A 25,244-nucleotide genomic window follows, 5' to 3' on the forward strand; every position below is an offset into this window, starting at 1 on the left:
GGTCTAACAATGCAATAAACATTGACCTCAGTCAATCTGTGAGCCTTGTTCATTTAACTAAAGATGGGTGGGTGAAGTAGGGTTGTCAACTCTGGTTGGACGTATTCCTGGAGGTTTCATCACATGACCTTCCACCTCTAACTCCCACCTCTAATATTTTTATAACTAATAAACAAAAGTGTTGAAAGAAAATGAAAAAGGCACACAATTTTTTTTTAATGCCCCTATAATTTTTCTTTTGGGTTGCTCGCAGCAGTGTCCAGGAAATTAATCTTTAATTCCTGGAGATGCCAGGGTATGACGACCCTAACTCTAAGGTGAAGGTACCAGTTTTGATGGCTGATGCCATATGTGATCTTGAAACGATGTCAGCTGCAAAATACAAATACGGTGCTCTACTTCCTGGTGACAGGAACTTGAAGGCTGCATCGAGACAGAACCAAACATAAATCGGGGACTCACTGGGGTCGATTTTGACTTTTGGGTAACCGACAGGTGCCAAACAAGCAACCCTGGTGCAGCTCACGAGGCTTCAAGATCGGGCCAGGGTGGCCGCCAGCAAGGTAAGTTGCTGAGGGGTCATAATTGGGATGGGGTCCTGGGGCAGCAGCGGCCCACATTATTTTTGTGGGCCTCATGGAGTATTCCTGCTCCTCGGGGGTCCACAAAAATTATTCGACACTTACCTTTGGTGGGCCTCTTCGCTTCCATTGCCCTTGGAACTGATCGGAGAGTGCACTCCGCAGGCTCCGACCAGTTATAGGATCATAAAATTATAGAATCATAGAATCTTACAGCACAGAAGGAGGCCATTCGGCCCGTCGTGCCTATGCTGGCTCTTTGTAAGAGCTGTCCAATTTAGTCCCACACCCCAACTTTTTCCCCATAACCCTGCAAATTAGTCCTCTTCAAGTACATGTCCAATTGCCTTTTGAAAGTTCCTATGGAATCTGCTACCACCACCCTCTCAGGTAGTGCGTTCCAGATCTTAACAACCCTCATTATTTTGAATACCAGTATTGGGTCTCCCCATAACCTTTTCTGCTCTCAGGAGAACAATCCCAGTTCTCCAATTTCTCCACATAACTGAAGTCCCTCATCCCTGGTATCACCCTGGTAAACCTCCTCTGTACCTTCTCCAAGGCCTTGGTACCCTTCCTAAAGTGTGGTGCCTAGAACAGTTCCAACCTAAAATAGCAACCGGGGTCCTATTTTCCTCATGGGACCCCGATTTCCATGTTAAAAGGGGCCTTTTTGGATGAAACAAGCGGGCACTTTGTACACTCGGCAGAGGGCCGCTTTCTAAATGGAGCCGACCTCATCGCTGATGTTAATGGAGCCCCATTTTCAGGCCATTACTGCCCCGTTAATGCCAGGCTAGGGCAGTGAAAATTGACCCCAGTGAGTTCAGCAATTTGGTCGATCTGAACAAATCTGAATCTTTTACTTTCCAGCTCATGTTCATCAATGCTAAATGGAAATGCGTAATCTTTGGAAACACACAAAGGCCTGAGCCACTAAAATGTAATTTTAAACATTGCATGCCTACATGCAAGAGGGCTCCCAGTTATGGTTTTGAACTGGTTCTAAATATTAAAGAGTGAGGCCCCACAGCCGTTCCAGCGGACTCCCACTGTAAGATCAGCGGGCACCTCGTGGGCTAGCCAGCATCCACCCACGTGTTTGCACCCCCAAACCTCTGAAGACCTACTCCCACAGTTCCCTCCCCCTGACCCCATGAACTTGAGTGGGGTCAGTAGCAGAGTTCCGTGGCGGGAGAGATCCCAGTGTAACTGCTGATATCGCACTCCTGTGGATATCCTGGGCCTAAATTTATTTCTGAACTCTTAACACCAGAGCATAATATATAGTACATGGCATAAGGGAGACTAACATGAACAGGAGATTTTCAAATAAACTTTTAAATCATATTGAAGAGTCAGGATTGGCAATTAAATATTTATAACAACAACAACAACTTGCAGTTAGATAGCTCTTGTAACGTAATAAAACGTCCCAAGGCTCTTCACAGAAACGTTATCAGACAAACAATGTCACCGAGCCAAAGAAAGAGACATTAGAACAGCTTGGTTAAAGAGGCAGGTTTTAAGGAACATCTTAAAGGAAGAGAGAGAGAGGTGAAGAGGCTTAGAGAGGGAGTTCCAGAGCTTAGGGCCTAGATGGCTGAAGGAACAGCTGTCAATGTTGGGGTGAAGAAAGTGGGGGGTGCACAAGAAGCCAGAATTGGAGGAACACAGAGTTCTCGGAGGGTTGTAGGGCTGGAGGAGGAAGGGAGGGCCAGGGCCATGGGAGCCTTTGAACATGAAGATTTTAAAATTGAGGCATTGCTGGACCGGGAGCCAATGTAGGTCAGCGAGCACAGTGATGATTCACTCGTATAAAATTTTCAGGAGGGATAAGGAAGAAAAGGAGGAGGGGGTAACTATGTGAAATACAAATAATTTCTTAGCACTAAAGTGTAAGGATTTAAATAAAGCAGAATCCCTTTGGATTGAGCTAAGGAATTACAAGGGATCGGTTACAATACTGGTTGTATATTATGGAATGCTGAACACTGGAAAGGAAATTGAAGATGAAATTTGTAGACAAGTTAGAGAGAGGCACGTTTATTAGTAAGAGTCAGACAGCTGAATTTACAGCCCTCTGGCCCGGTGGAAACGGGGTGGTAGTGCCCCAAAAATGGTGGGCACTGACCTAGCGCCCATTGCAAATGGTATGTTGGCCTTTATTGCAAGGGGGTTGGTGTCGGTGGGTTTATAATAGATATTGGTTGACAGCCTATTCCCAGAAATGGAGATTAAGATGTCGAGGAAGAGAAAGGTAGAGTCAGAGATGGACCATGTGAAGGTGAGGGAAGGATGGAAATTGGAACCAAAGTTAATGAAATTTTCCAGTTCAGCACCGATACAGTCATCAATGGACCAGAAAAAGAGGTGAGGGAGGGGTCCTGAGTGGAACTGGAACAAAGAATGTTCAACGTATCCCACAAAAATATACTCATATGGACCCATAGCTTCGCCTTTTATTTGGAGGAAGTGAGTGAAGTCAAAGGAAAAGTTGTTCAACATAAGAACAAGATCAGCCAGGCAGAGGAGGGTGGTGGCAGATGGGGACTGATTGGGCTTCCATTCAAGGAAGAAGCAGAGTGCCCGCAGGCCGTCCTAGTGGGGGATGGAGGGGTAGAGGGACTGGACGTCCATGGTGAAAAGGAGACGGTTAGGGCCGGGGAACTGGAGACTGTTAAAGTAGTGGAGGGCATCAGAAGAGTGGCGGATGTAGGTCAGAAGAGACTGGACAAGGGAAGAAAAGCTAGAGTTGAGATAGGAGGAAATAAGTTCTATGGGGCAAAAGCAAGCTGAAATGATGGGTCTCCCAGGGCAGTCCTGTTTGTGGATCTTGGGAAGGAGGTAGAAGTGGGCTGTGCGGGGTGGGGGGACTGAGGTTGGAGGTCATGGGGGGAAGATCTCCAGAGGAGATGAGGTCAGTGATGGTCTGGGAAATGGTGGCTTGATGTTCAATGGTGGGATCATGGTCCAGGGGGAGGTAGTAAGGCATCGGAAAGTTGGCGTTCAGCCTCCGCAAGGTAGAGGTTTGTTCACCACACAACAACAGCGCCGCCCTTGACAGCAGGTTTAATGACAATGTCAGGGGTTGGACCTGAGAGAACACTCCTTTCAGGTGAAACAGCGGTTTACTTGTACTTCTTTCAATTTAGTAAACTGTATTCATTGCTCTCAATGCGGTCTCCGCTACACTGGGGAGAACAAACGCAGATTGGGTGGTCGCTTTGCTGAACACCCCCGCTCTGTCCGCAAGTGTGACCCTGACCTGCCGGTCGCTTGTCATTTTAATTCCCCGTCCCACTCCCACTCTGACATCTCTGTCCTCGGCCTCTTACACTGAAGCTCAACATAAGCTCGAGGAACAGCACCTCATCTTTTGTTTAGGCACTTTACAACCTTCCGGATTCAACATCAATTTCAATAACTTCAGATCATAACCACTGCTCCCATTTTTTCAGATAGCTAGTGCTGGTAATGGTTCTGCTGTTGCCATTTATAGCTAATCTAGGCCTATCTTTTGTCTCTTAACCTGTCCCATTACCACCCTCCTTGCCTTGCACCATCATCTCTTTTGTTGTTTAATCACTCTTGCCCTCTACCCTATCAGAGACCTTTCCTTTTGTTCTTTCCTTCCATCCCCTCCACCCCTCCCCCTTTCTCTGGCTCTGTACTTGCTTAAAAACTTTAACTCTTTAACATCTTCCAGTTCTGACGAAAGGTCTTTGACCTGAAACGTTAACTCTGTTTCTTTCTCCACGGATGCTGCCTGACTTGCTGAGCTTCTCCAGCATTTTCTGTTTTTCTTTCAGATTTCCAGCATCTGCAGTATTTTGCTTTTGATCTAGAACTAGGTTGGCATAGTCTCAAGATAAGGGGTCGGCCATTTAGGACTGAGATGAGGAGAAATTTCTTCACTTGGGGGCTGTGAATCTTTGGAAATCGCTACCCCAGAGGGCTATGGATGCTCAGTCGTTGAGTATATTCAGGACTGAGATCGATAGACTTTTGAACACGAAGGGATATGGGGATTGGGCAGGAAAGTGGAGTTGAGGTCGAAGACCAACCATGATCGTATTGAATGGTGGAGCAGGCTTGAGGGCCGTGTGGCCTACTCCTGCTCCTATTTCTTATGTTTCTTATGCACCTGTCGCTGTGGCAATGTTCACTGGGGCTTATTGCTGAGCAGTAGTGGCCCCCTTGAGTCAGGTGGTAGGCCCATTTAAAATGCAAATTGGGGTTCTCCGACATCAATAGACCCCTGGTTGCCATTATTGGCCTGAGCTGGGCGGAGCGCGTGCCATGTACCCTCTGACCATCGGTTGGCTGTCCGACCAAAGATGATCCTCACTGGGAGGATCAAGGCTCCACAAACCAGATAAATTACTGGACTCTAAAAACAGATGAGCTCTGTTAGGCCATGCGCTCCACCCTACCCAATTTTCCTGTATTCATTGCCCCCAGGCGGCTTAATAGCCCCAGTTACAGGTACAGGAAAATCTGCCCCATGGTGTAGTTGGAAAGGGAAGTGTTTTGCAGTGTGTTCGGTACTGCTTTCCAGTCATCATGTTGCAGTTGCAACAAGGAAGGAACACCACATGAGCTGATGGTGCGTAATGACAGAGTAAGAAAGTGACCCAGAGGTAGGGGAACATTTGGGAAACAGTGACCTCTGTATCATTAGATTCAGTGCAAGGAAAGGAAAAAGAAAAGTCGAGGACAAGGCTATTTGACTGGAAAAAATGAGATAAAAAGCAACTCTGTCCAGATTAAATTAGAGGTCAATCAGGTATTTGAGTATCTGTCAATGTACAGGTCTCACTTCTCTCCTCAACACTTTTACGGCCACTGAAAATTATGACAAAAATTCAACTATAGTAAATGTACCGCTGTATTATAAACTAATTCTTTTTAATACTAGGTGGCATTCTTCAATTAAGTAGAAATTAATATTACCCCATAGGGAGCAACACCACATGGGCAAAGTTTACTGCAATATTGAAGAGCTTCTGGATGGATATAAGTCAACGGGCACATCTTTCAACAGCACTGTTTGTACTCAGCTTCCCGAATGTGAAAAGTAATTTTCGAGGGATGTACGTTTACTGTTGGCTACTTATCTGCCTGTAGCAAGACCTGGACAACATCCAGGCATTGGGCTGATAAGTGGCAAGTAACATTCGTGTCGCTCAAGTGCTAGGGAATGACCATCACTGTCTAGGTTCACAGATAAAGTATGGTGATTTCAGTGAGGTACCAAAATCCTGGCACTTGTGGAATTGTGCTTCATTGTGAGTCCACATCTTCAGGAGAGAAGGGAAGAAAAAGAAAGTTAACTTTGGACAGTAGAAAATTCAGATATTTTAAAGCAGGTAGGTTGTAAATGGTGCTTTATTAAGGATTATTGTATGCTTGGAAGGAAAAGAAATAGGTTATCGAGCAACACCTGCAAAATATACTCTTACCCAACATGTGATATCTGTTATTGCTTGTCAGGATAGTGATTGCTTCACTCGTTAATCAGGCGTGCTGTAGCAGCACTTTGGGATGGGAAGGACGCTGAAAAGGTATATGCTATAAATTACATGCTCTCACATACACTCACTCCATGGTGGTGTCACAAATAGACAACCAGAAGACTGGTAGGTAGGCTTGCTGATCTAATTTATCTTTTTACTTATTATAATGTGTAAGTGCCAATGTGTGCTTGTGGGCAAGTATTGTATATTTAAATGAATGTTGTGGATACTAAGTGTCAGCATTTTCATATATACACTGATATCTTTTCAAGCTGATATAATATTCCAGAGAAAGAATATTTGTTTTCCTATAATAGCCCATGCTGTTTAATATAGGCAGGCTTAATAACGTAAGCAAAGTACATCAAAGGTCAGATCTATCATCAACAAAGAGTGCAAAGACTGATAGGCCTGGGAAAATAATTAATCTTATTGTTACGATTTGGACTCTCACTAAGTACAGCTTCTTGTGCTCAGCACAAAAGGCTCCTCCGAGCAAGCCCTCAGTCCCTATGAACTGACGGGTGGATTTATGTGTAAAGTATCTGATAATGTAGTATGCATGGGATGAATGATAAATTCTTTATGCTGCTCATCGGTGACCCCTATGATGTCTCCTGTGGGGACCTGAATGGTCCCTGAGGCATTAAAGTTATGAGCAGTAGTGACTCTCACTGCCATGGTAGTACAGTACATATAGTTGACCAGGCAGCTCCCTGATAGCCTCCTTCCTGAGCCCCATCCTGTGTGGCTCCTTGTCACACCCAGATAGCCGGCTCTGGTGCAGTTGGTCCACTGCTGGAGGCTGTTTGTTCTGTGTGTCATACAGGTCCGATTGCCTCTGTGGATCCAAATTATACTCTCCCCCTGCTGCTGCTGTATTGAGATATCTGACAATGGCTGCTGCACCTATGTTGTTGGGAAAACTCCTTCATTCCTATTATATTATCTATCTATCTTATCCTTCATTGAGTTGATAAACACCACTTTGAGTTTGAGATCAGGACTCTTGCTCATATTCTTCCCCCTTACCCCTCCCTGCACAATTCTGCATGAGTATCTCTTGATTGACCTGCATTATGGCCTTGGCAGTTCTTAACGAGTAGTTTTCTTTGCTAATTTCTGCTAACACATATAATAACGTGAGAAAGAATCAGAGTAGCAGTTAAAATGGAAGGAAAGTCAGTTACTGCCCTCTACCAATCTTGTTCATGTAAGTCTACTTTTTTGTAAAAGTTAACAAGCATGAAAATGTGGCCTTTATTCATTCTCGGGATCCGGGCATCGCTGGAAAGGCTGCATTTATTGCCCATCCCTAGTTGCCCTGAGAAGGTGGTGGTGGGCCTTCTTTTTCAACCACTGATAGCGGTTTGATACAACTGAGTGGTTTGCTAGGCAACTTCAGTGCAAAGTTAAGGGTCAACCACGTTGGTGTGGGACTAGAGTCACGTATAGGCCCAGACCAGGTAAGGCTGGCAGGTTTCCTTCCCACTAAGATATTAGTGAACCAGTTGGGTTTTTATGACAATCCGACAGCTCATAAGAACATAAGGACATAAGAAATAGGAGCAGGAGTAGGCCATCCGGCCCCTCGTGCCTGCTCCACCTTTCAACAAGATCATGGCTGATCTTCTACCTCAACACCATTTTCCTGCACCATCCCCATATCCCTTGATGCCTTTAATATCTAGAAATCTATCGATCTCTCTTTTGAATGTACTCAATGACTGAGCCTCCACAACCCTCTGAGTGAAGAAATGTCTCCTTATCTTAGTCCTAAATGGCCTACCCCTTATTCTGAGACTGTGACCCCTGGTTCTAGACTCCCCAGCCAGGGGAAACATCCTCCTTGCATCTACCCTGTAGAGCCCTGTAAGAATTTTGTATGTTCAATTAGATCACCTCTCATTCTTCTAAACTCTAGAGAATACAGGCCTAGTCTACTCAATCTCTCCTCATATGACAATCCCGCCATCCCAGGAATCAGTCCGGTGAACCTTCGTTGCACTCCCTCTATGACAGGTATATCCTTTCTTAGGTAAGGAGACCAAAATTGTACTCAATACTCCAGGTGCGGTCTCACCAAGGCCCTATATAATTGCAGTAAGACTTCTTTACTCCTGTACTCAAATCATCTTGTAATAAAGGCCATGGTCACTTTTACTGATACCAGCTTTTTAAAAAACTGAATTATAATTCCTAAACTCCTATAGTGGGATTGTGAACTGACATTCTCTGGATTTATTGGTCCAAATCTTTGGATTACTAGTCCAGTAATATAACCACTAGACTACCTTACCCTACTCTTTATGAAGATTAACTTTAAAACAATTGCGTCCAGAGTAATCTAGAATATTATTTACCATAGCTGCTTAATTCCATTGGTTTTGTTCCATCAGACTGTCCATCATGAAGTTCCCTCTGTTTGTGGACTGTGTGGTGGTCTCCATTCTAGCTACAGCCTCTGGCCCCACATTTGACCCAACATTAGATGAAGGCTGGATGAGCTGGAAATCGTTTCACAGGAAGCAGTACGAAGAGGTAAGAAGCAGTAAATGTTGAACTTTCTACAAAGCATTGAGCTAGAAAAGGATGCAGGGATTTCTCACAATTCAGATTATGGCTCAACTACTGATCATTTCTTAATCTGATTTATTTCTGTTATTTCACCAAATTAAACATTCAGTGCAATAATCCTTTTAATGATTGTTTAAGTTGCACAATCTTTCAGAGTCTGATAGATTCTTTCCTAAAGTGGCTTAGGTAAGTCTTGATTTTGTTAAAGGACCATACAGAAAAGTATTTCAAGAATCTTTAAACAACAGTAATTTACAGTGATTGCCACCTAGTTATGAAATGATGAGGTTGTGAATTTGTCAAGAAATTAAACAAGCTTTTAATATAATTGCCCTGGTATGCTAGTGTGCCAATATACACATTTATTTTGCTGTAGATGTCAGCAAAGCCTGTCCAGGGATATAATGAGCAGGAAAATGGGGCTTTGTCCACTGCCCGCCTCACGGTAACAGCACGTGAATAGAAGATCAGGCTGGGTGGTGGTGGGAGCCAGGTGGTGGTAATGGGAGAGGCCATTTTAAAGGGCTCCCATCTATGCACAGCACCCGAGATGGTCAGAAGTGTGATGCCACAGTTGACCTGGTCTGTTCCCACAACCAGGAAAGAAGATCCATAGCAGTAAGGAATTCGACCTTCCACCAGGTCTCTACATTTATGAAACTGCTGCTCCTATTAAAGATGGTGGCGGGCAGTCCTTTAAGCTGCTGCAGCAAGGGAAACACTGCAGCAACAGCATTTCCCTCCCCCTCGATGGTGGATTGCTGGTGCAGATTGGAGGTTCCACTAGGAAAACGGGAGAGGGTCACGTGGGTGAAGTTTCAGGCTCCAACCCACTTCCGGCGGTGATGTTGCCCTTGAGGAAAATCACCTCGCAATGAGTCTGTTGTTAGTGAGGAAAATTATCCTCTGCAACAAAGAAAATCAGAGCTATCACAGGAATGGAGAAATGGGAATGTTAATATGGGATGTAGAATCTGCCTCTTTCACATTTGATTGTACTACTGGAGTAATGAAAAATATTACCCAAATTTACAATGATAAAAGAAGTTAAAGTTTAACTTTAGTGTAATGTTGTTTTTAGGATGATAGAAATTATAGAAGGATGGTTTGGGAGAAGAATATGAGATACATCGAACAGCATAACTTGGAGCATTCAATGGGGAAGCACACATTTACAGTGGGAATGAACCAGTTTGGAGACCTGGTATGTACAAAACACAAGTGGAGGTGACAGGTACCAGTTCCTGAATGCGCTTTCAACGAATCAGGTATGATAGTGCTTTGTGGATCGATTGTGAGGCAATGAAACAAAGACCTTCTAAGCATACCAGTGTCTATCTTTTATTTTGGTTACCTGGCTATCTGACACATTTGGAAACCCAACACTGTGTGTAGGAGTCCTCAAACCAAGTTACTGAGAAATTCGCACAACTAACATTTCTGTTTGCCTATATGAAGCTTACATTTGCTTTTCATAAGGATACACTCCACTTACCTATCCAGGGAACTTAGGATCAGATTGGCAAGACGCAAGGCTTAAGGGTCCCCAGCACAGGGGCTTATTGCTAGAATTTAACCAGGTAAACAACAACAACAACTTGCATTTATATATCACCTTCAACGTAGAAGAACATCCCAAGGTGCTTCACAAAGGCGAAATCAGACAAAAATGGACAACAAGACAAAGAAGGAGATATTAGGAGGGGTAATCAACAGTTTGGTCAAAGATTTGTGTTTTAAGGACAGCCTTAAAGGAGGAGAAGGAGGTAGAGAGATGGAAGGGTTTAGGGAGGGAATTCCAGAACATGGGGCTCAGGCAGCTGATGGCACGGCCCCCAATGGTGGGTCAAAAGGAGAGAGGAGTGCACAAGAGACCAGAGTCAGAACGGAGCGTTGGGGGTGTTGTAAATCATACACTTTACCAGCACAGGGCTTCATTGGCTTGCAGTTATCTGGGACTGAGTGAGACGATTCCCAACCCCCAGTCACAGGATTATCCCTTTTGAATTAAACATTGGATTACAGAGTCTCCCATGGAGGTCTGACTCTGTGCCAATCTTCCATCAGCAGGCATGTTATCCTGGAGTTATCTTAACCTAAAAGAGACCGTGCCAATCTCCCCTGAAGGAGGATAGTCCCTAGTTTGTCATTAGGCAACTAAGAAGCATAGGGCTGAGTTTTCGCCAGGCAGACAGACAGCACAAGAAACTTCTCCCAACTGGCAAATTGAACAGCGCTATTCATGATAAAATGTCTGAGTGCGTTGCCACCATCCTCCTGACCACAGCATGAACGCCTGGAGGTAGACTGGTAGCTCCACGGATTGGAGGCACAGAGTTTCAGCAGCAGTTATTTGCTTCAGTGACCCAATCATGAAAGGTGTTGAGCCCAAAATATGTGAGTGCATGTTCCCATAATCAGCCTCCAGGTAATACCTTCAAGCAGCTGTCATCCCAAGTCTCAGAGACTCTTCAAGAGCTATTTAACAGACATCTTTTATCAGTGTAGTGGAAGGACCTTGTGACATATTCAACTCCATCTCCATCTATCTCTGAGCAGCGATCATCTTATTCCAGTCTTTTCCCCCGTATTAACTGCTAACATCCTTTATAAGATGTATAGGAAATTTGTTTGGTCAAGCTTACCAACTCGACTATGAATGGTCCCCAGGAGACTTGCTTAAATGTGGACCAAAAGTGACCTTCCTGTGATATTTCTCCCTGATGTTAAGACAGCCCATTAATTGGACCACACCAGACTAAGAGAGAGTACAAGAAAGTCTAAGATAGGTTTCCAGTGCATGTGTGTAAACGCACAAAACGTGTTAAACAAGGTTGGAGAGCTGCAGGCGCAATTAGCCACATGGGACTATGATGTTGTGGCGATAACGGAGACCTGGTTCAAAAAAGGGCAAGATTGGGGACTAAATATTCCTGGATACAAGGTGTTCAGGGAAGATCGAGAAGGGAAGAAAAGAAGGGGAGAAGGGTGGTGGCAGTATTGATTAAGGAGAATATTGCAGTGCTGGAGAGAGAGGATGTCCTGGAGTGGTCAAGGACAGAATCTATTTGGTTAGAAACAATAGAGGTGCCATTACACGACTGGGCATAGTCTATAGGCCACCAATTAGTGGGAAGGCGATAGAGGAGCAAATTTGCAGGGAAATTACAGAGAGGTGCAAAAACCATAGAGTAGTGATAATGGGGGACTTCAACTATCCTAATATAAACTGGGAAAGTAATAATGTAAGGGGCAAAGAGGGGGGAGGAATTTTTGAAGTATGTTCAGGAGAACTTTCTTGACCAGTACGTTTCCGGCCCAACGAGGAAGGAGGCATTGCTGGACTTGGTTCTGGGAATGAGACAGGCCAAGTGGAACAAGTGTCAATGGGGGAACATTTAGGGAAGAGTAATCATAGTATCATAAGATTTAGAATAGCTATGGAAAAGAACATGGACCACTCTAAAGTAAAAATACTCAATTGAAGGAGGGCCAATTTCAGTGGGTAAATTGGGATCGAAGATTGGCAGGCAAAACTGTAATTGAACAATGGGCAGCCTTTAAGGAGGAGATGGTTCAGGTACAGTCTAGATACATTCCCATGAGGGACAAAGGTAGGGCAATTAAAGCTAGAGTTCCCTGGATGACAAAAGAGATAGAGAGTAAGATGATGCAGAAAAAAGCAGCATTCGACAGATGTCAGGTTGATAACACAAGTGAGAACCAGGCTGAATATAGAAAGTTCAGAGGGGAAGTGAAAAAGGAAATAAGAGGGGCAAAGAGAGAGTATGAGAATAGACTGGCGGCAAACATAAAAGTGAATACAAAAATCTTCTATAGGCACGTAAACGGGTAGTAAGAGGAGGGGTGGGGACGATCAGGGACCAAAAAGGAGATCTACTCATGGAGGCAGAGGGCATGGCCGAGGTTCTAAATGAGTTCTTTGCATTTGTCTTTACCAAGGAAGAAGATGCTGCCAGAGTCTCAGTAAAGGAAGAGGTACTAGAGATACTGGATGGGCTAATAATTGATAAAGAGGAGGTACTAGAAAGGCTAGCTGTACTTAAAGTAGATAAGTCATCCAGTCCAGATGGGATGCATCCTAGGTTGCTGAGGGAAGTAAGGGTGGAAATTGCGGCAGTACTGGCCATAATCTTCCAAACATCCTTAGATACGGGGTGGTGTCAGAGGACTGGAGAATTACAAATGTTACACCCTTGTTCAAAAAAGGATGTAAGGATAAACCCAGCAACTACAGGCCAGTCAGTTTAACCTTGGTGGTGGGGAAACTTTTAGAAACAATAATCCAGATAGAATTAACAGTCACTTGGACAAGTGTGGATTGCTTAGGGAATGCCAGCATGGATTTGTTAAAGGCAAATCATGTTTAGCTAACTAGAAAGAGTTTTTTGACGAAGTAACAGAGAGGGTCGATGAGGGTAATGCGATTGATGTGATGTATATGGACTTTCAAAAGGCGTTTGATAAAGTGCCGCATAATAGGCTTGTCATCAAGATTGAAGTCCATGGAATAAAGGGGGCAGTAGCAGCATGGATACAAAATTGGCTAAGTAACAGGAAAGAGAGTAATGGTGAACGGTTGTTTTTCGGACTGTACAGTGGTGTTCCCCAGGGGTCGGTACTAGGACCACTGCTTTTCTTGATATATATTAATGACTTGGATTTGGGTGTACATAGCACAATTTCCAAATTTGGAGACAGAATTTGGAAGTGTAGTGAACAGTGAGGAGGCTGGTGATAGACTTCAAGAGGATATAAACAGGCTGGTGGAACGGGTGGACACGTGGCAGATGAAATTTAACGCAGAAAAATGCAAAGTGATACATTTCAGTAGGAAGAACGAGGAGAGGCAATATAAACTAGAGGGCACAACTCTAAAAGGAGTACAGGAGCAGAGAGATCTGGGGGTATATGTGCACGAATCGTTGAAAGCGGCAGAGCAGGTTGAGAAAGCAGTTAAAAAAGCACACAGGATCCTGGGCTTTATAAATAGAGGCATAGAGTACAAAAGTATGGAAGTCATGATGAAACTTTATAAAACACTCGTTCGACCACAACTGGAGTATTGTGTCCAGTTCTGGGCACTGCACTTTAGGAAAGATGTGAGGTGCAGAAAAGATTTACTAGAATGATTCCAGGGATGAGGGACTTTAGTTACGTGGATAGATTGGAGAAGCTGGGGTTGTTCTCCTTGGAACAGAGAAGGTTGCAAGGAGATTTGATAGATGTATTTCAAAATCATGAAGGGTCTAGACAGAATAGATAAAGAGAAACTGTTCCCATTGGCGGAAGAATCAAGAACCAGAGGACATAGATTTAAGGTGATTGGCAAAAGGTGACATGAGGAAAAACTTTTTTGCGCAGCGAGTGGTTAGGATCTGGAATGCAGTACTAGGGCGGTGATGGAGGCAGATTCAATCGTGGCTTTCAAAAGGGAACTGGATAAATACTTGAATGGAAAAAAATTGCAGTATAGAGCAGGGGAGTGGGACTAGCTGGATTGCTCTTGCATACAGCTGGCACGTACTCGATGGGCTGAATGGCCTCCTTCCATGCTGTAACCTTTCTATGATTCTATGATTCTACAGCGAGGAAATCTAGGCCATGGATGTCTATAACTGCAGTGAATGCAGCTGTCTGATTCACTCTGCTAATAAAGTTCACTTGTTGACTGCGATTCTCAGAAATCCTAAACAATCATTTCTAGCAATCAAGAATTTATTGACTGCTTTAAATGAGATGAACAATAATGTTAATTTATGCAAATTCGCTGTGAAATTGTAAAACAATATAATAGAATCTTTAAACCCCATTAAAAGTTAATATTATGATTAATAAATCTCAGATTTCATGAATTTCTAGACGACTGAGGAGTTCAGACAACTTTTGAATGCATCCAGCAAAAAGGAAGCTGATAACTCAACTTGCAAAATGTTTACAGCGCAGGAGAATGTTGAACTGCCTCCAACCGTTGACTGGCGTCCTAAAGGCTACATTACTCCAGTAAAAGACCAGGTAAAGAAGGGGAGGAGTGCTTCTAGTGGTCATTAAACATGAGAGGTTTTGAAGAACTGTTGATGATGGACAATATTGAAAACACAATGGGGTAGATCTTGACTTTGTACGATAGTGTAGAAGGAATGATAGTGAGTCACCAGCCCGTTTTACATCTACCCCGATTGAAGTTAATGAAAATAAAAGTCAAGTCAAGGCAATCACCGTATTAATTTATTTTACATTTAAAGATTTGTATTTCGTACCCAGATACATTGGACAGCAGAACATTCATTGACAATATAAAAACAATGAATGAATAGCCTGCTGGGACATGTTGAATGGGAAGTGTTGAAGTCTGTATGATTATATAATTAATTGCATATGACACAATACTTCAAGACAGAAATTATGGGACAATTTTTTTTGTGCGCTATATATAACAAAATTGTAAACCCTTTCTTCATAACCCTAGTCCTCAAAGAAAATCCCCTATATTTGTTTTTCTCTTATTTCTCTTTTTTATCGCTACTGCTATGATCATTTGAATTTTCCTTTCTCCAAATTACCATCTTACACTCCCTTCCTTTGTACGCATCCTCAATTTGGTGAAAGTCTCATGGCATCATCTCTTGCACAGAATCATTCTTCCCTTGACACATATTACTGCTTTCCATTCCTCCTAAAATCTATGATGTGGAGATGCCGGTGATGGACTGGGGTGGACAAATGTAAGGAGTCTTACAACACCAGGTTATAGTCCAACAGTTTTATTTGAAATCACAAGCTTTCGGAGGCTTCCTCCTTCATCAGGTGACGAAGGAGGAAGCCTCCGAAAGCTTGTGATTTCAAATAAAACTGTTGGACTATAACCTGGTGTTGTAAGACTCCTTACATTTGTCCTAAAATCTATAGGCTTTTAAAACCCAAGCTTAGTGTCACCCAACCAGTTCCTCTTGATTTTTCTTGTCTTGTCTCGCCTTTTCACCCTTGTTGGAGTCCGGAACTATGGGCTTCCTCATGGTTCCTCAATAGTGCAGAAAATAGACAATACCATAAAACATTTCTCCCCTCACTGTGATTCTTTATTTACTTGTTAGGGACAATGTGGTTCATGCTGGGCTTTCAGTACAACTGGTGTACTTGAAGGACAGGTATTTAAGAAAACGGGGAAGCTCATTTCCCTGAGTGAGCAGTACTTGATGGATTGTAGCAGAGCTGTAGGAAACGCAGGATGCAATGGCGGATCTGTCATGGCCGGCTTCTTATTCATAAAAGAAAAGGGTATCGCTTCTGAGAAGTCCTATCCATACACTGCAAAGGTAACCTTCCTCTTTAACTTCATTGACTGGCATTTCTCAGACAGTTGATTGGTTTCATTTACTCAATTTGTTAAGAATGGAAAGAAGCTCCCGCTTTGCTGCCCCAACTTTTGCTGGAAGTGCAGCAGAATTACATTGCACTTCCGGCAAAGTTACGGCAGCAGCTGTGAGGAAATTCCTAGCCAATGTTCAGATCCCATGAGTACTCGGCTTTCTCTGATTTTTGTTTTGTTTTAGGATGGGGATTGTACATTCAACCAAAATGATATTGTCGCCACTTGCAAGGGTGTCAAGCAGATTCCAAAAAATTCTGAAGCGGATTTAGCTGCAGCGGTGGCCATGGTTGGACCGATATCTGCTGGCATAGATGCAGAGCACAGATCTTTCATGTTGTACAAATCGGGTAAGAAGCAGGATTTACAGGAGGGATAAATTGGTCCACGCCAGTTTTCGAGTGCGAATTGGGTGGCACACACGCTGCACACGCCGAAAAAGGCTGGCCCAAGGACCATGCAAAATTGGTCCTCGGGCCACTTCGAGTTAGCTGTCCACCTCCAGAAGCAGCTCGCTGCTCTGATATTCTCCAATTTTGGGCCACGTGCCTCGCTGGTAGTGGACTTAAGATAAGTCCTGGGTTGGGTGGGGGGTGGGGGTTGGTGGGAGCAGAATGGGAAGGGGGGCCGAGTGCGGACAGGCAGCATCACACATTAGTACTAAGGATTCTTGCTCCTCCTGGCTCCACATTACGGTAGGTATATTTAGAAAATAATTACCTTTTTGGTGGCGGCCTCCAGCTGTCCCTTTAAAGACCGCTGCTTAGGCGGCATGTAGAATGCACAACACTTGAACTCTTGTTTGACAGCTTTAAAAATGGAGGTGTCGTCGAATTAAGTGGTAGTAAGGTGGGTTGGTCTGCTTGCCACTCCAAGGCACCCTCTCCATAGGACAGCATAGCAGCATACCTGGAAGGAGATGGCGAAAGAGGATTTGAGAGCACAGCCTACCATTATTAATCACTGTCAGTGACTGCCTTGTGGTGTATATTAGCTGCAGGTATCCTAGCAGCAGTCGGTACAGCTCTGCATTTAGTTGTTTGCTGACCCAGAACCTCTGTATCCAGTTTCCAGTTCTGCATGGTCATTGCTAGGTATGTGTGCCTATGCCTGTAAATGTGGGCACCCAGAAGTGACCACATTCCTCCATTGCTCATCTCTCTTCCTCCTCCGAAATAAACAGCATTAAAGAGGGATTCCCATTGGGAAACCCATTGTCGTAATATTTTGGATACACCGAAAAAAGGCAGTCGTGCACTTGTCACAAAGCTGACTGATCAGCGAAATGGAAACAGGAAAGAAACAAAATAACAAGAAAAAAGGTTCAGAAATACTCTCCAAATGCTGCTACAAATCTTTCTATAGGTTCCTTTAAAAGCAAGTCCATAAGCAATCCACCCTCGGTGCACATTTTATACGGGCAGGTAGATGACTGAGAGCTATACCAGCAAAAATGCTGGCAAATTGCATGCTGTTTCTATGACGCCATTGGGGCCTAATTTTAATATAATTAACTGAAAATTAGCAGGCACTTCTGCCAATACAAAAATACACGGCAGAAATCTGGCAAAGCAGAACTCCGGACATTTTAACAGCACAATCTATTCTATTGTGTGATAGATAGATAAAAAAGCCTAAAAATTCCACTGACACGTTCAAAGAGGTAGAAGTACAGTGAGGTGGAACTTCCATCTGCCGCTGTATCCTGTCCAAAATCCTGGGGATAGGGTCAATTCAGTATTTAGGGGGGACCCCCTTGTGCAGTTAGTGGCACAACAGGGGCACTGGCCCGCTGAGAACAATGATGTTGGAGTGACATCCTGCTTCTCTGAGAGGGGATACCCGAGGCCCGAATTGGGCCAAAGATGAAGGTGGAAGAAAATAAGATTCAATATTGAAGTATCTCTTTGATAGAAATCGTGACCCCACACCTGCTCTTAGGAGGACCTTTAGATGTAGGATTTGCTGAGTCTATCAGGGGGTGAGCTGGACAGCACTGCTGGAGTAATCCAGGAACGCCCTCAGACATGCCCACAAAACTGGATTTACCATAATGCGGGATGGGCATAAGAAGCACCTGTTTCCGCCCCCTTTCCACCACAGGTCACAATTTCCTGAGGAAGATGGGAGGGGCGGATGTTGAGAATCTGCCCCAGATTCCTCTACCGGGAACGTATGGCGGTCCCACCCCCATCCCCACCCCCGCAGGTCAGAATTTTTACCCTTGGTTACTTTAAACTAGCATGGAATTTAGGGGGATGATTTTAAACCCCAAGAACGGGTGGGTAGGGGGCGGGTGGGAGTTGAAAGTAGTTGTTTTTTGGGTCGCGACCGCAACCCGGCTTTATTTCTGGGTTTAACGTCGGCGCGTAAAAGTACAGGCTTCCCGCTGGGAATGCGAAGTCCGAAAATTTTGTGCTTGCGACCCGAAAAAACCAAACTATTTTCAACTCCCATCCGCCCCAACCCACCCGTTCTTGCGGGTTAAAATCACCCCCTAGATCTTTCGCACATGGAATTCAAACTTTTATTGTGGAATCCACTAAAATGTTTTGAAATTTCACAATAACAGATACAAATATCTCTTTTTCTGTAGGAATTTTTTATGAGCCTCACTGCAGTCCTGTCAAACTTGATCATGGAATTTTGGTGGTTGGATATGGAACTGAAAATCAGAAGCCATTCTGGATTGTTAAAAACAGGTACGTCACAGAGTTGGAGGGGTGGGAGGACAACATTAAACGCATGTTAATTCTGGCTAAGAATTTAATTTTATTTATAATTAAAGCTACAGCTGTAAAACAAAAAGTTCTGTAGCACTGGAAATCTGTTTAATTATTTTTCCCCTTGACTGGAATTTGTTGCAAAGATATTAAAGTTTCACAGAAGACTCTCTGTAATTGGTGTCAGCCGTGGCTCACTGGTAGCACTCTCTCCTTTGAGTCAGAAGATTGTGGATTCAAGTCCCACTCCAAGGATTTGAGCACATAATCTAGGCTGACAATCCAGCACAGTACTGAGGGAGTGCTGCACTGTCGGAGGTGCTGTCTTTCGGATGAGATGTTAAACCAAGGCCCCAACTGCCCTCTCTGGTGAATGTAAAAGATTTCACGGCACTATTCAAAGAAAAGCAGGGGGGTTTTCCCCGGCATCCTGGCCACTATTTATCACTCAACCAACATCACTAAAAACAGATTATCTGGTTATTCTCTCATTGCTGCATGTGGGAACTTGCTGTGGGAAAATTGGCTGATGTGTTTCCTACATTACAACAGTGACTGCACTTCAAAAGTACTTCATTGGCTGTAAAGTGCATTGGGACATCCTCTCAGGAGCTATATAAATGCAAGCTCTTTCTTTCATTAATTGAGAAGCCTAGACCCAGGATCTAGGCCCATAGAACAGGACATCACCAAGACTGAGAAGAGGAGTAACTTACAGTAAGCTTGGGTTTTAAATACCTTAGATTGATGAAGGAATAGTAGAAGGAGGAAGGTATGGAGTTCTACACCATTGAAGGTTGGAAAGAATGAGATCAGTAGATAGTGCAAAGGGTCTTCATTTTAACACAGTGAGGATGAAAGGAAAAGGATAGTAAGTAGGATAGAGTACGTGAAGGTCAGTAGGAACAAGAGAATTTTGTTCAGAGGGGCAATGAAGTTAGCAACAGTAAAACAGAGGCTGTGACAGAGAAAGACCGTGTGAAGGCTAAAGGCCAGAGAGGAGGCTTAAGGTGAGAGAAAGGTCACCCATCAGATGACAGGCAATTTCTTGTATCCTGTTATCAGGAATGTGGGGTGTGTGTTCTCATATCACTGATCCTGTACCTTGTGCTGCTGGCTATGTGATTGTGATTGTGAGGAACAGAGATCGATCACATGAATACAATGGTCTCGTGCTCTACTGTGAAAACCTGACGATTGACTGGCAGTAGGACAGTTGGGGGAACTACAGTTTAAAAATATAATTTTGTGACTATCACCCCCTCTCCCCCTGGAATCCTGGCCAATAATGCAATCGCGGGCACCCAAAGTGCTGCAGTACTAACATCTGTAACATGCAGGGCGCTGGGGGCTACTGCAGAAACCATGTGCAAGGTCCCACGAGAATCTAACTTGGGGGCCTCCCTATAATGCGGCTGGGTCAATTGAAATTTTCAAGACTGATCGATAGATTTTTGTTAGGTGAGGGTGTCACGGGATATGGAGAAAAGGCGGGTAAATGGAATTGAGGTACAGATCAGCCATTGTCTATTAGAAGGCCGATCAGGCACCAGAGGCCTACTCCTGTTCCTTTCTTCCTATGGAGCTCCTCAGCAGTGCTGCAGCCACACAGTGCCCATTTGAAATGCAAAAATCCCCTGCCCGGTATCCCCGTCACCCCTGCCCCCTCTGCTCCACTGTCATCCCTGCACGTTGTCTCTTGCCACCCTACCCTCATGCCGCCTCTATCCCCATGGCTTCTGCCCTTCCACGATGGAAAATTCTATGCCATGGCAGCCAACAACCCTTGGCAGACTGCCAGTGCCTGAATTCCAGCCCCCTGGCCACACCCCCCACCCCCACCACCCCGGTGCTCGTGATGCATCATGGGCAATGCGCCCAAAGTATGAGGAGAATATTCAAGTGAGCTGACCTCACATTGGTGAGTGAGTATTCCTGCACTAATGAGCTGGCAGCTGCCCATTCAAAAATGGAGCTGAGTGACAATCTGGTTCAGGACAGGAGTGAGAGCTCTGAAGATAAGTAAGGATGGAATGATTGACTACCGTGTGGGACATGATGGTTCCTGAGCTGTTGGGGCCATAAAAATATCGTGGCAAGGAAGGCCACCAGAATGATACGGGCCTTAGATGGTTAAATTATGAGGACAGGTTGCTTAAATTGGCTTGTATAGAAGATTGAGGGGTGATCTAATCGAGGTGTTTAATATGATAAAAGGATTCGATAGGGTGGATTCAGAGAAACTATTTTCTCTGGTGGAGGAATCCAGAACAAGAGGGCATAATCTTAAAGGCCATTCAGGAGTGAAATTAGGAAGCACTTTTTCACATAAAGGCTAGTGGAAATTTGGAATTCACTGCCCCAAAAGGCTGTGGATGCTGGGTCCAGTGAAATTTTCAAGACTGAGATCGATAGATTTTTGTTGGGTAAGGGTATAAAGGGATTTGGAGCAAAGGCGGGTAAATGGAGTTGAGGTACAGATCAGCCATGATCTCATTGAATGGAGGAACAGCCTTGAGGGGCTGAATGACCTCCTCCTGTTCCTAAGTTGTTAGAGCATCAGGTGAAAAGCAATTGGAGCCTGTCAGACCCAATCAGATCCAGTTAGAGGGATGACTGAAGGCTACTAGAGCAAATCAGATTAGTCAGAGGGCAGGACTGGAGGCTGTCAGAGAAACTATTTCCTCTGATGGATGAATCCAGAACAAGAGAATTATAGAATGATACAGCACAGAAAGAGGCCATTTGGCCCATTGTGGCTGTGCCAGCTCTTTGAAAGAGCAATTCAATTAGTATTTATCCATGTATTCAAGTATTTATCCAATTCCCTTTTGAAAGTTACTATCGAGTCTGCTTCTATCCCCTTTCAGGAAATGCATTCCAGATCATAACAACTCACTGCATAAAAAAATTCTCCTCACCTTGCCTCTGATTCTTTTTCCAATTACCAAAAAATTGTGTGTCCTTTGGTTACCAACCTTTCTGCCACTGGAAACAGTTTCTCCTTATTTACTCTATCAAAACCCTTCATGATTTTGAACACCTCTATCAAATCTCCCCTTAACCTTCTCTGCTCCAAGGAGAACAACCCCAACTTCTCCAGTCTCTCCACATAACAGAAGTCCCTCATCCCTGGTACCATTCTAGTAAATCTCCTCTGTACCCTCTCTAAGGCCTTGACATCCTTCCTAAAGTGTGGTGCCCAGAATTGAACTCAATACTCCAGCTGGGACGTAACCAGTGATTTATAATAACTTCCCTGCTTTTGTACACTATGCCTCTGTTTATAAAGCCAAGGATGCTTTTTTAACTGTCTTCTCAACTTGTCCTGCCGCCGTCAAAGATTTGTGTAGGTACACTCTCTGATCCTGCACCCTCTTTAAAATTGTACCATTTAATTTATATTGTCTCTCCTCATTCTTCCTACCAAAATGCATCACTTCACACTTCTCTGCAATAAATTTCATCTGCCATGTGTCTGCCCATTTCACCAGTCTGTCTATGTCCTCCTGAAGTCTGTTCCTATCCTCTTCACTGTTTACTACATTTTTGAGTTCCGTGTCATCCGCAAACTTTGAAATTATACCCTGTATACCCAAGTCCAGGTCATTAATATATATCAAAAAGAGCAGTAGTCCTAATGTTGACCCTGGGGGACACCATAAGGGCCTAATCTTAAAGGCCATTCAGGAGTGAAGTCAGGAATTACTTTTTCACACAAAGGGTAGTGGAAATCTGTAACTCTCTCCGCCAGAAGTCTGTGGCTGCTTAGTCATTTGAAACTTTCAAGACTGAGATTGACAGATTATTGTTGGGTAAGGGTATCAAGGGATATGGAGTGGGTAAATAGAGTTGAGGTACAGATCAGCCACGATCTAATTAAATGGCAGAACAGGCTCAAGGGGCTAAATGGCTTACTCCCATTCCTATCTTCCTATTCTAGTGATCTCTATCTCTCCAGGTCTTATTTAACTCCCACTCTCTGGGGGAAAATTGGATAGGGCCTATTATCAGGTGGGGGTAGCGCGATCTGCTATTACACCGTGCCCAATGGCCCCTGCGCAGGCAGGATGAGATTTTCGTGAGGCCTGAGTGCTTACCTTCAAGCAGCATTCCGAATCAGCGTTGACACTTTCCACCAGCACTTTCCACCAGCAGGGGGAGCCCCAATCTCTTAAAGGCAGACTGGCTCTTAAAAATCTCTTATAGGTAGCTGGTACCTGTTATTTGCTGAAAATCTCAGTCTCCTGTCTGCATGGAGTCTGAACAGAGATCAGACATCGCACATGCAAAACACAGATGCAGCTCCCGTCCCTATGTTTACAAACTAATGAGTTATGTTAAAACATTGAATAAAGGTTGCGCACTACTAAATCCCACATCCTCCAATCTGCATGCCAGACCTCACCAATCTGCCAATCTGAGTTTGTACCAGGCCTATGAGAGTGCATGCACCAAGGTTCTCTGCTGATGCACTGGAGGCCTTGGTGCAAGAGGTGGACAGAAGGAGGGACATCCTATATCCGCAGGGTGAGGTGGGGGGGGGTGGGGATCGATGCCCTCCAGACATATACCCAAAAGGCAGTGGGAGGCAGCGGGGGATGAAGTCAATGCCAGGCACACAGCATTATGAACATGGATGCAGTGCAGGAAGAAGTTCAATGCTTTGCCATGAGTGGTCAAGGTGAGTGAGGTCAACTGTCAAGTGGTGTCTCCTACCAACTACACCACTAGCCATATCCACTGCTCCACGCATCACCCACATACCAAAAAACTTTTTCTATCAGTACTCAAGCAGATGCTTCCTCTCACCCTTACACATTACCACTGTTGCAAGCCGCCCACCCACAACTCACAGACCACACACAATGGTAGCATTTCAACCATGACAGGCATATCACCCAGACACATGTCCGGCTTTCTTGCCGGAGAAGGTGGCGCATATCTGGAGGCAGCAAGTGGCAGTGGCATTTAGCCCCTCGAGCCTGTTCCGCCATTCAATGAGTGGACCTGTGACCTAACTTTATATACCTGCCTTAGCCCCATATCCCTTAATACCCTTGGTTCAGAGAAATCTATCAATCTCAGATTTAGAATTCACAATTGAGCTAGCATCAACTGCCGTTTGCAGAAGAGCGTTCCAAACTTCTTCCACCCTTTGCATGTAGAAGCATTTCCTAACTTCACTCCTGAATGTCCTGGCTCGAAATGTTAGGCTATGTCCCCTAGACCCTGTATTCAAGTATAGGAGACCTCCAAAAACACTTACAAATGTCTTGGCAGCCAGAAGCAATAATCCAGCCACTAGCCCATAAATCCTGCCTGGTCCCTTTAAATAGCGCTGGTGGGGGTCCTCCTCTAAGAGACGTTCAGATGGTTGGGGTTAAGACTGTGCATTGAGTTGAGTGTTAAGTCCCAAAATGGGTCTATCACTTTAAATCAGCGTTGTGTTCTGATTGTATCCATTTTCTCCTTATTTTACATGCTGCCGGCATTCGGTATTTGCGCATGCACCATCTCCTATACCAAGATGGTGTCTGGCGCACGTCACGCTGGAAATGTGCATGTGCAATGAAGACGCCATCTTGGATGTTGGAAAGGCCGTGTAGCGCCAAAACAAAGGGCGCTACACGGCCCAATTTACCCCCCTCTGTGCATTCAATGTAAAGTAATATATCAGCTGCAAATCTTATTTGTATGATTTTATATCTAATTATATGACTCACCAGGACTCTTTTATTTGTTTTAGTTGGGGAGCAAATTGGGGGAACAAAGGATATGTCCACATGTCTAAGGACATGGATAACAACTGTGGAATTGCTTCAAATGCGGTTTATCCTGAGGTGTGAAGATTGAAGTCTATCGGATGGAACTGGATAAAATTCCACCTACAAGAATCAATTTATGTCTGTCCGGAGCTGCTGATTTTATGTATAGTTTTAACGCTGTCTGTCTTCATTTACCTTTGTTATTGTGGTTTAAGGAGGGTTAGTTACAAAACATTAAAATATAACTTTCTCTGTTATTGGGAGGGCTGAAAACCTATTTCCTGGGATCAATGAACGATGACAACAGCATGTGCTTCAACACTTACATAAAGGATAATACTATTTTTTGTGTACGATAATAATGTATTGATGTGTTGAGTGACTACATTGTCTAACATGTACAGACAATGGTCTTTATGTATCGATACTACACAACTACATAATAAAGCTTGCCAGCTGTCAGTCTGTGGGCCTTATTGTTGTCCAGCTGAGTGGGACTGCCCTTGCCTGGTTCCACTTATAACTATCCAGTTGTCGCCAGAGAATCTCCTGCAATGGTTTCTCTTCTCACCCACACACCATTACCTCTGGTGTCCCCCAAGGATCTATCCTATTTCTCATCTACATGCTGCCCCTTGGTGACATCATCCAAAAACATGACGTCAGGTTCCATGAGTATGCTGACG

General features: G+C 44.2%; 1 protein-coding gene across 1 annotated transcript; it reads left to right on the forward strand.

Moving 5' to 3' along the window:
- The first annotated feature begins 8,500 nt into the window (after window positions 1-8,500).
- Window positions 8,501-24,771, forward strand: LOC137299724 (procathepsin L-like). Its single transcript, XM_067968661.1, has 7 exons — window positions 8,501-8,641; window positions 9,759-9,881; window positions 14,561-14,713; window positions 15,793-16,014; window positions 16,252-16,417; window positions 18,664-18,769; window positions 24,540-24,771. Exons 1-7 carry the CDS (start codon window positions 8,510-8,512, stop codon window positions 24,637-24,639), a joined length of 1,002 nt encoding a protein of 333 aa, XP_067824762.1. The 5' UTR covers window positions 8,501-8,509; the 3' UTR covers window positions 24,640-24,771.
- The last annotated feature ends 473 nt before the right edge of the window (window positions 24,772-25,244 follow it).

Source organism: Heptranchias perlo, chromosome 29 (assembly GCF_035084215.1).
Source record: "Heptranchias perlo isolate sHepPer1 chromosome 29, sHepPer1.hap1, whole genome shotgun sequence".
In the NCBI taxonomy this organism is placed as follows: domain Eukaryota; kingdom Metazoa; phylum Chordata; class Chondrichthyes; order Hexanchiformes; family Hexanchidae; genus Heptranchias; species Heptranchias perlo.

What these genes read in the sequence shown, in the direction of transcription:
- LOC137299724 (XM_067968661.1), top strand. Translation starts at nt 8,510, where the DNA reads ATGAAGTTCCCTCTGTTTGTGGACTGTGTGGTGGTCTCCATTCTAGCT. An exon ending in TTTCATGTTGTACAAATCGG is followed by an intron (nt 16,418 to 18,663) that starts GTAAGAAGCAGG and finishes CTTTTTCTGTAG; the next exon opens with GAATTTTTTATGAGCCTCAC. An exon ending in TTCTGGATTGTTAAAAACAG is followed by an intron (nt 18,770 to 24,539) that starts GTACGTCACAGA and finishes TATTTGTTTTAG; the next exon opens with TTGGGGAGCAAATTGGGGGA.